This window comes from Pararge aegeria, chromosome 1, assembly GCF_905163445.1.
Source record: "Pararge aegeria chromosome 1, ilParAegt1.1, whole genome shotgun sequence".
NCBI lineage: Eukaryota > Metazoa > Arthropoda > Insecta > Lepidoptera > Nymphalidae > Pararge > Pararge aegeria.
Window position 1 is genome coordinate 5,601,653 of NC_053180.1, and position 14,020 is coordinate 5,615,672.

General features: G+C 35.9%; 2 protein-coding genes across 2 annotated transcripts; one reads left to right on the forward strand and one right to left on the reverse strand.

The window, feature by feature from the left end:
- The first annotated feature begins 5,185 nt into the window (after positions 1 to 5,185).
- On the forward strand, positions 5,186 to 9,477 carry LOC120626943 (piggyBac transposable element-derived protein 4-like). The gene is made up of 4 exons (XM_039894760.1): positions 5,186 to 6,560; positions 6,766 to 6,999; positions 7,083 to 7,184; positions 7,341 to 9,477. The coding sequence occupies exons 1-4, from the start codon at positions 6,408 to 6,410 to the stop codon at positions 9,057 to 9,059; spliced, it is 2,208 nt and encodes a 735-aa protein (XP_039750694.1). The 5' UTR covers positions 5,186 to 6,407; the 3' UTR covers positions 9,060 to 9,477.
- Positions 9,478 to 9,719: 242 nt separating this feature from the next.
- Positions 9,720 to 13,009, reverse strand: LOC120626976 (peptidyl-prolyl cis-trans isomerase FKBP1B-like). The gene is made up of 3 exons (XM_039894802.1): positions 12,835 to 13,009; positions 11,418 to 11,578; positions 9,720 to 10,625 (listed from the first exon to the last, which is right to left on the reverse strand). The coding sequence occupies exons 1-3, from the start codon at positions 12,869 to 12,871 to the stop codon at positions 10,497 to 10,499; spliced, it is 327 nt and encodes a 108-aa protein (XP_039750736.1). The 5' UTR covers positions 12,872 to 13,009; the 3' UTR covers positions 9,720 to 10,496.
- Between the last annotated feature and the right edge of the window lie 1,011 nt (positions 13,010 to 14,020).

A 14,020-nucleotide genomic window follows, 5' to 3' on the forward strand; every position in this document is an offset into this window, starting at 1 on the left:
ACTTGATTGATATTATTATGTATTGTAAAGTGTTCGTTCGTTCAAAGTATTCCTTTAACTTCACAACCAATACGCGTGACTGGCTGTTGATTATACGTCCACTTTTCAACATGTTGAAACAGAGTTAGTACTATATAACAACAACCACAAAAATCGAGTCAAATCACTATGTTTAATTTAATGTCCAAAATAGAAGAGCCAAAGTTAACGTAATAGTAAACAATTTATATCAAACTTAAACGAGCGCACAGTCAACTTTACAAGATGAGGAACGAAAAACTGCGCAGTGCGCGCGGGGACGCTTAAGTCATGTGCCGCTTGGTCAGATACATCATCTCAGACTCATTATTTAGAACCCATTTTGAGAACCAAGCTTATTCTTTGCAGTAAAGATAACTACACAATATTTAATTTCGATATTCAGTAAAAAAATGGTTACAGCTCTAGTATAAAAAAAAAAAAGACTGAGAACGTAACTGTTTTCGGAACGTTTCGCAACAATTATAAATTGCATGCTACTATGAAGTAAGCGCAAAAAGAATACTCGCGATATATTCTTTCATATTATTTAACGTCCCAAAAAAATTTACGTATTTTTTAAAACACTGTATGTAATTGATTTTTATTTTTTTGTTTCTTTCAGTTTCGTTCCAAGTTACATTCTATGGTCTTGCACAAATGTCAAAACGGGCCTATTACATTTTTCCGACTATAACTCGTTTTTTTACTGCTTTTCGTTTCCGTTATTAAAAAAGAAGATATGTGAAGTAGGTAGCTCCTTTTGCAGACGGGGGAAAACTCAGTTTTAGCAAAATGTCAAAACAGCGCCCTTCGTATTTCCGTCTTTGTAAGAACCTTTTCGTGTAGGAAACTGGCCTTTTAGGAACCGTCACGAAAGTTGATAGAATATAGCAAACTGTGCGGGCCGAGGTCCCATATGCTAGAACTTTGCACTTATTATTTTCATTTCACTCTATTTTAGTGTCTTATCTCGAGAATAAGTCACTAAAATTGAGTGAAATGGACTTAATACTTCTTTACAAGCTTTTAAATTAAGTTGCGATCTTATAATATCTTGCCCAAATGTTAATGTTCAAATTCAAAATTCATTTATTTCGAGTAGGCCTTTGAATCAGTACCCGACCAATTGAGCTTTTGCGTGACGATAGGATGACAAAGCGTGGCAGCTAACACTGACATCATTATAAATCCAACATGGCGGACTCCTAAGGGCCCAATTATTTAATAAAAAAAATTATAAGAATTGAAAAGCTTGCATCTGAATAAATGGTTTTTATTTATATTTTAACGCACAAGCTCATTCCTACATTTAAAGAAAGCTAGCGTAGGCTTAGTAAAATAAATACATTTTGTACAGAAAGCAATAAAGGAAAGTGTGCGTCAGAACCGCGGGTTGTAAATAGGGTTGTAAGAAGTGAAATTAAATGAAACAAGATCTATCTTTTAGTATTAGGTATCAACCTTCGTAGAAATATTCAGTAGTTCAACATAAAAAAGTGAGGCTATAAATAAAGTGAGTGCAACGCCAAGCAGACTTCAGGGGGGCGGGTGGCATCTAAACGGCGTACAATTTTTTTGAAATATACAACGTGTAACGGAATTACGAAATACTGTTAAAGGTTGCATAAAATATTTCATATCGAATAACTGTAAAAATATTAAATCAATAGAAGCATATTTATTTTCCATACAAACTAATTCAAAACATTCTAAACGTTTACTTATGACGACCCTTTTGATGATAAAAGACCGACACGTGCTTAGTACTTACGCTATGCGACGCGTACCTAATCCGTCGCGTAAAACCCTGTATCTGATTGCTTTCACTAAAAACTCAAGCGTTTCGGTTTTACAGGTAAGTCTCAGAGGAGACAGTTAAGTATTATTTCGGTTCGCATTACACGTTGTGTACATCAAAACTACTATGGTCCATTTTACCTCCAATTAAGAGTGGTACTATAGAATCTACGTGCTCGGTTTTGTGCTATCGTGAACATAACCTCTATTAATGCGAGAATTAAATTGACGTTTTGCAAAAACGTATAATGCACAATATTTTTAATTTGACTCGAAGATGGTTTATTTTTCTATTAGAGCAAGCGTTTGTGATACTGTACTTTGACTTAGGATTAAATAATCACAGTGCTACAGCAATGGTACACTACACACAGTAATTACACTTCATCTATTTATCGTGAAGTCTAACCGGCATTTTAGTTTTCATAGTAGCAGTAGCCATATTATCTCAATTCAGTGTGATTTGTGGCATTGAACGTTACGGGCTATGGCATAACTACGTCTAAATATTGTCACCTATTTAATTCTACATATTAAACAACCTACCTACGTCGCATCTCGGTGCAATAATTCAATGGTTATTCAATATGTATTATTTGGAATACTCATTGTTGTATTTTTATGTTCTAAGCAGCTTTTCTTTATGTTTTATATTTATTTTAAATTAACTAGCAAGATAACTGAAAGGTCCATTCTCACTGCAATACAGTTGTCTACAGCGAGTTGGTATAATGTTATTTTTATTGGTCGAAAACTCTGGAAGTCTCCGCATGGTATCTTCTGTAACGATTGACGAAATATTTTTACTTTATATCCTTTGCAGCTGGAAAGCGTAGCGATTTGGTATAGTTGATGTAGTTCCATCGCCCCCGTTGACCGGTTGACCCCTGTTAACGGAGACAGCGGGATTTGAATAAAATTAAGTCCTCGCAGTCGTTGGGCAGACGATGTCGTAAGAGTCGCAGGGAGCCATTGGACAATAGTGGCACAAGACCGTGGTTTGCAGAAATCTCTACGAGTGACCTATGTCCGGCGGTGGACTCCCATCGGTTGAGATAAAGCAAACGACGCTTATAAAATTCCTAGCATAACAAATGCATTCCGTAACAATTTAACGGAAATTGATTCCCGAATGTGGAATTAATTTCATAAAAAGCCCGTGCAACGAATGCGTTTCTCGACATTAAGCAAAGAACACGTTCTAAAATCCGGCCTAATCACGGGTATCTGAACCTGTTCTTAGCTTGATATTCGGTAGGTATATTAATACGGCGACTTAATAAAATACGCACACGCACTAAATTAAGCGCGTACGCAAGTATTTTGTAAGTGAAAAAGAACGTTTATATTTCTAAAAGTACCTACTCCCTACTTTAGAATATAAAATGTCTCGTAATATAAATCTATCTATCTTTAAATGTTAAGTGCAATAAGGAATTTCAGATCTTGTTTAAAGTAAGTATAAACTTACAATCGACAAACTTTGGCTTCGTTAATAATAACAGATTGTTAATAGATATTTTTATATACGCGATTTTTACACTATTCTACGTAGGCTTCGAAAATATGAATGAAATTAAAGAAAAGCGGTTTATTATCATGTACTATTTTCAAATTCATGATAATTTTTTCTTTATATTCCATTCTGTAAATTATTTATTGTACTTTTGGATCTTTATCGAGAAGGAAAATCTCGTATAATTTGGTCGAAACAATATATTACATATTTTGTTGCTAGAATGCGATTTTTTTTTGGTTTTCTAAATACAGTTTTATTTGTCCGAATTTTCCAAGTTTCCATATTTCTTTCATTTACAGCACAACTTTTGTTTTATGTTGGATAGCTCTTTCATCTTTTTTATTTTGCGCCTATGTAGAATAGTGTGTTATGTAAAACTCATTGTTTTAAGATATACTAGGATCTTATGGAACGTGTAAAGTTATTGCCAGAAATTGTAATTTATTAAATAAGTTGCTACTTTAATTTTACGAACACTTAATATATAGTAGATAGTTTGCTTTGTATAAAACGCGCATAGCTTAAATATATTTTTTGTGTTGACTGTACGACTTACGAGAAGCGAGTGATTTTTTTTAATGTTATGGATTACTTAATTAAAACAAAGAGTACCTATCTATTATTAAAACACAAAATTTATGAATAAAATTAATAAATAATGCAAATAGTTTTATTTTGCCTACATCAGGTCTATCCAAGGCGAGCTCGCTGCGTTAGTGGTAGGAGGTAGCGCTCAAATTGATGATTTTTATGACCCAGTGCTGTAGTTTTTAGTGGGAGGTCCCGGGTTCGATTCGATTTACGAACTAAGCAGAGGGCTCACCTGATGGTAAGTGGAAAACCATCGCCTAAACAGAGCAATACTAAGGGAGGTCATGCAAAACTACATTCTGCATCGTGCGGGCGTAGGTGTATAGCCTTATGTATTTACACCGGTAACCACGCCCTTTAGACCGGAACAATGCAACAATGGTTCTTTGCGGCAGAAATAAATATGGCGGTAGTTCTACCCTGGATGAGCTGTCAGAAAAAGCTCTGCATCTACAACGTACAGTAGAGTGCATAGATACAGGGTATGCACTAAGCGGGCAGAGGATATAAAATGAACAGAAATCTAGAGTAAGAGTTATAAAAAAAAATCCTCTAGGACGGATAACCGATGGACGTTGGGGTCCTAAGGGGCTGGAATTTAAAATTAATTTATTTCAAGTAGGCCTAAATAATAAGCACTTGAAACGTCAAGTCAGTCTGTTTGTTGTGACTCTACCACCGGTTCGGAAGGCAGATTCCACCGAGAGGAGCCGGCAAGAAACTCAGCAGATTGCTCTTTTCCAACATCATTTTAAAGTTTAACAATCTTTAGAATTTTTCTGTTTTGAGATGAGAGCGGAGTGGCCTGCTTCCAAGCAGCCTTGTTAAGGAATTTATCAATCGTGTATTAACCACGATTTGTTAAATGTGTTTTAATATATTGTTTAAACTTAGATAAAGGTAATCTAATATTACCTTCGGTATCATGTTATAAAAGCATATACCCATCCCCACAAAGGATATCTGTACTTTTCTCAGACAATATGCAGATATCACTAATTTATGTCCGTTTCTAGTCTACTGTTTATATCGACTTTTTGTTTAATAAAGATTATATTATTATAAATATATTGCGAGGCTACTGTAAGTATACCTAATTCTTTAAATTTGGTACGAATGGCGACCCCGTACCGGTAAACTCGGCGTTGGTCGGCCTCAACGCGGTGGACAGACGTGGACAGGTCGCTGGAAACCGCTGGAAGCAAGCGGAACCGGACTGTTTATTTTTAAACTCTGTACTAAAGATAGCAGTAGACGTCAATCGTTTTAACCTCTGGTATGCCTGAACGTGGATCAGCGCAAAGCAGTTATCTGCCGGAACGTGGATCCACGCTCTCCGACCAGCAGACAATTTTTTATAATTTTCTCTCATAAAAACGATGCAGAAGTGTCAAAATCGCTTGCGTCCTTGAATGAATGAATGTACCAAATTCTCTTATACCTGTCTTTAGTTCAGAAACTTGTTCATTCGTGTCACTGAATACTCGACTTCGTTGAGAACTAAGTGTTTGATTTTTTGTAATTACTGGACACAGTGAGTATATTTTTGTGTTATTTCAATAATTTCTTTCATTTAGAATAGTTTTCAATAAAATCTTATGAGAAATTTATGCAATTACTAAAATAATTAGAAGTAAACGATTTGTCGGTTAGTTTTTTTTTTCAAATTTATTCATAACTATTGTATTTCTTTCATTCTGAGTGCGTGTTATATATAGTTTTGAAGACTTTTTTGTCAAGATCTTCAATTTGCAAAGTGTTTTCGTCCATAATTCATAGTTTATTCAGAATCTTTGTTTTTCGATAGTCTTACCGCATATTGAGCGCGGATCCGCGTTCCGGCTAAGACGTACAGGGTGTTCAAATTTATACCACGCACTTTACTTGTTTATTTACTTTATTGAGTTGTCCAGAAAATATTTTGAGATATCTTGCATTGAACCTAACAATATTTTATTAATTTAATTTCAAGGTTATAAAATAATGGTGGTGTACCTAGATGTTGATAAGTATCTCAACAAAGGAGATTATTGCCTATGTCTTCGTGAAGCTATATGGCCTTGGAAAGAGACTCATTTTATAAAATTAAGTGCTTGTTTCATATGTAAAAAACGCACGAATTCTAAAATGCCTCGACATTTATGTCTTCGGACTGACAAAAAAAGTACTTTTAAAATGATATTACACGCTAAACATTTTTGGTGTCGAAACTGTATGTTTGCCATATATGAACATTACACAAATGACGAATGTAACATTTGTGCTGATTTCTAAATAACAAAAATTTAATTAAGTATTACAATGAGAAGGTTACTGTTATTTGTTTAAAACTAATAAAAAAATTCACATATAATTAGTTTTATTCTTTGACAAAGCAAGACTATACAAAATGTTGTAGAGGTAATTTATTTACATTTCGACTTCATGTCTTACATTATAATTTTACCTCCCAATTTGCTGTTATTTTATTTATTTCTAGATGGAATCAAATGTGAGGAATACTACACCACCTGAGTGGGAAGCAACTCAACCCATTGTGGGTATGGAAATACAGATTTCGCCCAACGGTTCTTTGTATGCACGACCTGATAAAACCGTATATATGGAAAAATCCCTATCCGGATCATTACATGTATGTATTGCACATATGTATGCCATTACTTTTTAAATAGAGGGGATGCTGTTTCATACATTTTGTGTCTATTGAGATGAAACAGCTGATAATTATTTTTTAAGCGGAGACTTCAATGAAGTCGGTTCTTGGTTTTTTATTTAAACCATTTTATTTCGAATCCAGGTGTAAATTTCTACATTACATTAATATTCGTTCGTTGTAGGTACTGAGAACGACAGCCAATGTCGAAGAATCCTCTGAACGACCTCGAATCCGGAGGAGGTTAGATTTAAATTCTTCACCTGATCTTGACGCTCCTGGGCCCTCAAATGAGGTTGGCAGCCAATTACTGAGAACAAAAGCCAATGTCGAAGAATCCTCTGAAGCACCTCGAATTTGGAGGAGGGTAGATTTAAATTTTTCACCTGATCCTGACGTTCCTGGGCCCTCAAATGAGGTTGGTATTGATTTGTACAATTACATTTTATATCCGTTTTTGCACATTTTGTAACATTGTAATTAATCAAACTTTTTTTGCAGCCAGTGCGGAATGTGGCAAGAGAGTCTTACGAGATGCAGCAACTCAGAATGTTAAATTTTGAAGATGAAAGCGATTCTGTTTCACCTATACCCTCTCATGAGGTTAGTCAGTACAAGCCATGGATACCATTGTAATACCAAGTCAAATCTATAGTAGAGAATATTTGTCTATGTCAATAATTCCTATCTATCTAAATTGGAATTGTCCTAAACTTAATTCAATAAGAATAACTTAATTTCTACCGACATGTTTTTCAGGTCGTAAATACATATCTGACGTCTGAACTAGCTGAGGCTTTGGCAGTCGATTCAGGAAGTGAAGATGACGAAGAAGACGATCTTGATGAAAATGATTTACGCAGGATTTTGGAAATAGAAGAAGAAGGGGAAGAAATAGAAGAAAGAGGGGAAGAGGAAGTTATGTTAAATTATGATTTCACGTGGTCTCAAAATTTCGAAGAATTTACTGGTACAGAAGAGAGATTTGAAGTACAGCCAGGACCCACAGTGCAGGAAGATACTCCAATTAAAATATTTAAATCCATCTGGGATAGGTCTGTAATGGAAAAAATTGTCAAAGAAACTAACTACTACGCATGGCAAAAAATTGCTGCTGCCGCCGAAGTCGAGGATGGTATTAAACCTAAATCCCGTCTCTATCAGTGGGAAGACACAACAGTAGAGGAGTTATACAAATTTTTCGGAATTATGATTTATATGGGAATATGCTACAGAAGCAGAATTGACGAGTACTGGACTACAGGCATACTAGGCATGCCAGAATTTAGAAAGCTAATGAGCAAAAACAGGTTCCTCTTACTGTTACGGTTTTTACATTTTGTTGACAACGATGAACTCGGTCCTAATATTCGCGGGTATGAGCGAAAGGTATCTAAAGTTGTTAATATTGTGGAACACTGCAACAAAAAATTTGGAGAAATATATATCCCACACAGAGCCATAAGTATTGACGAGTCGCTGCTGCTGTGGAAGGGACGCCTGAGTTGGATTCAGTGCATTCGTTCTAAGGCAGCACGATTCGGTATTAAAACTTATGAGCTCTGTGAGGCGGAAACCGGATATCTGGTAAAATTATACATATATGCAGGTAAAGGTGAAAATTCTGAACCTATACATGGCTTTACTGGCGCAACTTCAAAAGTCGTCCTCAAATTGATAGAAGATTATCTAGGAAAAGGCTATTGTCTATACATGGACAATTTTTTTAATTCCGTTAGTCTTACACGGTTCCTGAAGCATAACCACACCGACGTTGTCGGAGTGTTAAATCGACGAAGAGTCGACACTCCGTCAGATATCAAAAACTTAAGCGAAAGACAATTGCAGCGGGGGCAGATTGTCTCTCGCCACTGTGGTGACGTAGCAGTAACGGTTTGGAGAGATGTCAAGCTTGTGACCACAATATCTACGTTTCATAAGCCCGAAACTGCTCCAGGCCGCCGAGCAGGAGTCACTTACGAAAAACCCATTGCAGTCCACAGTTATAATAAATACATGGGGGGCGTGGACTTAAAAGACCAGAAGCTCTCCATGTATTTATTAGAACGAAAACGAGGGCTAAAATGGTATTTGAAAGTTTTTCGGCGCCTGCTGAACTGCAGTATTCTAAACAGTTATATCATACATAAATGTCGCAGCGCAGCAAATTACAGTCACAGGAAATTTCGTTTAATTCTAGCAGATGCACTCTGTAAGGAACATAATAAAATACAGCGCATAAGGCCTAATACCAGTGTGTCGTCCGGAGATAACAGTCGAAGCTGTAATGGACATGTCCCAGACTACATACCAGTTGACACAACAAACCGGACTAATAAACGTCAAAATCGCCAGAAACGAGGACGTTGTGTGCAATGCCTAGCTAACAAACAACGAAAGGAAACAAACATAATTTGCTCGCAGTGTAAAGTGTTCCTGTGTGTAGGCCAATGTTGGCGTACCTATCACGAATTATGAATAGACATAGACATGCAGAAGTCGTGGTGGCCTAGCGGTAGAGCGCTCGCCTCTCATACGGGAGGTCGTGGTTCAAATCCCGGCGCGGACCAATGATATTTTTCAAGTCCGTATTTTTCTAAGAAAAATTACCACTGACTTTAAACGGTGAAGGAAAACATCGTGAGGAAACCAGCAAGTCGAAGAACCTAGCAAGTTTGAGGACTTGTGATATCCACCAACACGCACTGGGTCAGCGCGGTGGATTATGATCCTGATTGGGTAGGCCATGCTCCTGCAGTGGAGTCGTTTAGAACGAAGGCTGATGATGATAGACATGCATTCATGAATATGAAAATAACTTTATCGATTCGAGTCGATTTGAATTTATGTAGCATTTTTTGTTTTTGTAATAAAACCATTCCACTATACCTACTTAGTTCACATTGTTTTATTTCTAAACTAAAATAGTTACAGTAGGTGATACAATAATAAAGTACAAAATAAAATTTAAAAATTAAAAAAAATGGAACATCCTTTGTACAAATATACATGGCTTTGCCGGAACGCGGATCCGCGCGTTCGTATCACTCTGTTTTTCGCGGCAGATAGCGTAATTGTCAAATGGCTGCGTCCGGCATACCAAAGGTTAAGTGATGTAATAAATAATAAGAAAACACGTGTGTTAGATGACATTTATTCGTAAGTTTTACAATAAAGCGTTTGAATATTCATAGTAACCACCAGGTGGTAAATTACAAGTAGAGTTATCTTTTTAATTATTCAATTCAGTTATTATCATAGTCTCAAAATACAGAAAGTCCAAGTAAAAAACAGTAAAAAAATATGGGCTCAATCGGCATAGAAATGCTTGTGGAATGTAAAACAAATAATTTGCCAAAAAATATTATAGTAAAAATGCATCAAAACATTGCAAGAAGTCCCTTAGCTTAAGTGAATTAACTATGACTGAACACTATTTGAAAAGAGACATAGCTCTAAATAGTTAGTTTTATTAAAATGAAACTATTCTAAAGTGTGACATATAAAATATGGGGTCTCTTAAACTTTCTTTTGGGGCATTGAAGGCATGCATTATTCTTTAAGGCTTTAATTATGCACACTCTCGTGAAATAATTGACATTAATTACTGAATGAAAAGAAAAATATTTCATTATGTTAATAGACTTGTGCCATTATTTTGCGTGGCAACGGAGTTTTCTACGGTTTTCCATTATGCTAATGACAAAATAGCAGGTCACATAGTAAATAATTAATATTTAGTCTCCCGAGAACATCTGCAACACCATAGCCACCACATACGTGATTGGATTAAAAACTCTAGTTCACGCAAAAAACTGACAACTAAGGCTCTGGTTTCTACTATAAGAAGTAAATATTTGGATAACATTAATTTTTAACTGTTGTCAAGTATAAAGACCCCTAAGTTAGATGAATTTATTCAAGACGGATAAGTTCTACATCAAAAATGAGGGTAGAATTTGGTGGGATTACTCCAGGGTGACCCTGCTGTCCATAGGCATAGTCGGGGGTGCAGGTAAGCTTGGCACGCTCGCCGACAGACATCTGTAATTGAAATTAGTAGGTATTAATAATAATTTTTTCATTAAATTTTTTTTTTTTATATCATTTAACAAGTTAGTTCTAGAGTTCAATCTTGTGAACCAGACTCTCTTTTATCTTGCTTACTTCTTTGACTATTTATTACCACTACCCATTTGCAGTCAATGGCTAGCTTGTAGTGGAATAAAAAAGAATGTTTAAAAACATAATTTTTATTATACATAGCTAACATAGCTCTAAAGAATCGAAGTCAATTTTGTTGGTCAGTTCAAATGTTCTGTTGTAAAAATTACAGACGAGTCATTAAAATTTAGTCTTATTTTAAACTTAGACTATTGATTTACTGACTAATGATACCTAAGAATTTTAACGGTTTTTTTTATTTCACTATAGTGTGAAGTGATGATCCAGTTGGAGGTGGCAGATGCAGGCTAACCTGTTAAGAGGTATAGTAGTTATATTAAACCTATACCACTATTCGGTTTTCACTTTACGGCATGTCTCTGTTAGTAGGGTGGTAACTAGCCATAGCCCAAGCCTGGCAACAGACAAAACTATGCAATGGTTTCTACCCATACACATACTGGAATGCTAAATTACTTTACAGTAAGTCTCTGATGGTATGATGGTAAGTAGCCACTGTCACAGCCTGCCACCAGACGAAACAATGCAATGATTTCCACAAAACATAGTACTTGATTGCTCAATTACTTTGTAGCATGTCTCTGTTGGTAGGGTGGTAACTAGCCACGGGCCATGCCTGCCATCAGATAAAACAATGTAATGCAACCTTACCTGGGCAACACCTTCATCCCAGCCTTTAATGACCTCGCCTTTGCCAATCTTGAACTTGAAAGGCTTGCCACGGTCGCGCGATGAATCAAACTTCTTTCCGTTTGTCAATGTTCCTGTGTAGTGAACCACTACAGTTTGACCTTTCTTGGGGTATGTGGAACCTAGGGGAAAAAACTCAATAAGATCAATGTTTATATAAAACAATGAAAACAAGAATTACATCAATGATAAAGTTTGGATAATAACTAGCTATTAATTTACTATGAATAACAAAAAAATGCTGGCTTAGTTTGATTTTTGCTTCTTCTTTGACCAGCATGGCAAACATGGGTAGGAGACAAAAATTATAACTAGCCCGATTATATCCATTGAGAAGGAATAAAACTAATGTCTACCTGCATAGCAACAGAGAATAGAAGAAGTTTACCCCTGTTTATTTATACATGTATCATATTTGTATATTATTTTCATTTATGCACTAATGCTATGAGAGTTTATAAAACTATAGAACCTCAAATTTGGCCATTTCCCTGGGGATAAACATATTCCTGCGCTGGTGAGAAAAACGCTAGCCATGCAGTTTGCGTTTGGAACCCTCCTAGCTTTAGCTTGACTACCAAGGCTTCATATGTGCCTGTGGTAAGCATAGACAACTAAAGATTTTTTAAATTTGATTCATTTCAAGGATATACCTTTGTAGAAGCTGATGTGAAGGGATGAAAATGTTAACTAAACTAACTAGCAACATTGTGATTATTATAATAAGCCATGCCTGAGGTGCCAAGATGCCAGAGGTGCCAAGAATGTTGGCTGCATTTACATTTGATTGTTCAATACAAAAAATCAAATCCACCACTCTTTTTTTTCACCACAGGTTATGCCTTAACTGCAATCTCAACTGGTGGTGATGATGCAGTCTAAGGAGATTAATGCATGTGAGTGAGATTTATCTGTTAAAAGTATGGCAGTTTTGTTAAACCCACACCACTAATCGGTTTCTATGCGACATCGTAACGGATCGCTTGGTGGCAGATCTTTGTCGATACGGTGGTATCCAGCCACGGCTGAAGTCTCTCACTGACAAAACCTCGCGATTCATAGTTGAACAACCTAACCACTGGATTAACGAGAAAGTTGAGGTGCTATATCCCAAAAAAGAAGGCGTCCTCTTTGTCGTATGATAAAATACCCGGTGGTATTTACGATTTACAAACAGACTTAAAATACCATGCTTAATAATGAATATACAAAAAATGTTAATGCTACCAAACTGCATTAGTAATAGCATAAATGCGCTGTGAACACAGTGTAATGAAGCATTATCTTGAGCTGATCTACATATTCCAAAGTTCCCGAAAAGGTTAAGTCATAAAAATCGATCAGATGTTACAAATAACGAAATACAAAGTTATATTACCATCGCCGGGGGTAAGAGTATCGACGTCGACACCCATATTTGATTAGTTTAAATATATAAACGCTTTAATAGTTTTACACAACGCGGTCTATGTTAATTTTACTATGGCCGCGAAATGAAAATTTCGTTGCCGATTGAAGTTTGGTTTTTTCCTTCTCGTCCTGCGTCAGTCAGGCGTCAGCCAGGGCCACAGATTAAATACTATATACTACCAGTTTTTTTATAGTTTATGGTATAGTAATATAGAAAAATGAATCTGCTTACACACACTGCCGATTACATTACCTTTTTAGTAAAAATGAGTAATAATTGATAACTCGGCTTTATTTTTCTTTCTCAAGTTATGGCCTCCCACGGGTGGACACCATTACTGGGCCCGTGCGTATTAAATTAATGATTGATATACAATTTAGTATGGCAGATCTACATAACGTATCTACTAATATAAAAATAATCGATATAAAGTGCATTAACACTAACTCGCCCTATAAAATAAAGGACTATATAAGATAGGGGGCAAGTTATAGCGAATAGACAGTAGATGCAGCTAATATTTCATATTAATGTAGGGTTATTTCACGGCGTTTTTTTACCAACCTGGATAGTGTTTGTAAATTCCCATTACAAGTTTTCACGTTCTCGAGAGCTAGAGTTCTAAGTTGCAAAGCAAGCCTTGCGTTATGCGTCTAGCATGGCTCTTACGTTTAGATGGAACACAGAAGTCATGAATGGTGGCTCTTTTTACATAGCTCCAATGTAAAAAGCTGCTCCTTTTTAAATAGTCTCTATATAATATGATGAGCAAAAAAAAATCCGTGAAAAAATTTTAAGAAATAAGTATCCTTACGGTAGCCTCACAATATATTTATAAAAATATAGTATTTGTGGCGAGGTCATTAAAGACAACATATTAGTCTTTATAAACAAAAAGTGGATATAAACAGTCGACTTACAAGAAATGGTCATAAATTAGTGACATCTGCATATCGTCTGCGAAAGGTGCAGAAGTCATTTGTGGGATTGAGTATACGTTTTTATAATATGATTCCTACGGTCATTTTGGACCTACCAATGCATAAGTTTAAAGAATGTGTTAAAACACATTTATTACAGCGAGGTTATTATACAATTGATGAATTTCTTAATGACAAGGTTGCTTGGAAGCATCCGGCTCCGCTTTCATCTC

What these genes read in the sequence shown, in the direction of transcription:
- LOC120626976 (XM_039894802.1), bottom strand. Translation starts at nt 12,871, where the DNA reads ATGGGTGTCGACGTCGATACTCTTACCCCCGGCGATG. An exon ending in TACTCTTACCCCCGGCGATG is followed by an intron (nt 11,579 to 12,834) that starts GTAATATAACTT and finishes TTTTTCCCCTAG; the next exon opens with GTTCCACATACCCCAAGAAA. An exon ending in GGGATGAAGGTGTTGCCCAG is followed by an intron (nt 10,626 to 11,417) that starts GTAAGGTTGCAT and finishes TTTCAATTACAG; the next exon opens with ATGTCTGTCGGCGAGCGTGC.
- LOC120626943 (XM_039894760.1), top strand. Translation starts at nt 6,408, where the DNA reads ATGGAATCAAATGTGAGGAATACTACACCACCTGAGTGGGAAGCAACT. An exon ending in CCCTATCCGGATCATTACAT is followed by an intron (nt 6,561 to 6,765) that starts GTATGTATTGCA and finishes CGTTCGTTGTAG; the next exon opens with GTACTGAGAACGACAGCCAA. An exon ending in TTCCTGGGCCCTCAAATGAG is followed by an intron (nt 7,000 to 7,082) that starts GTTGGTATTGAT and finishes CTTTTTTTGCAG; the next exon opens with CCAGTGCGGAATGTGGCAAG.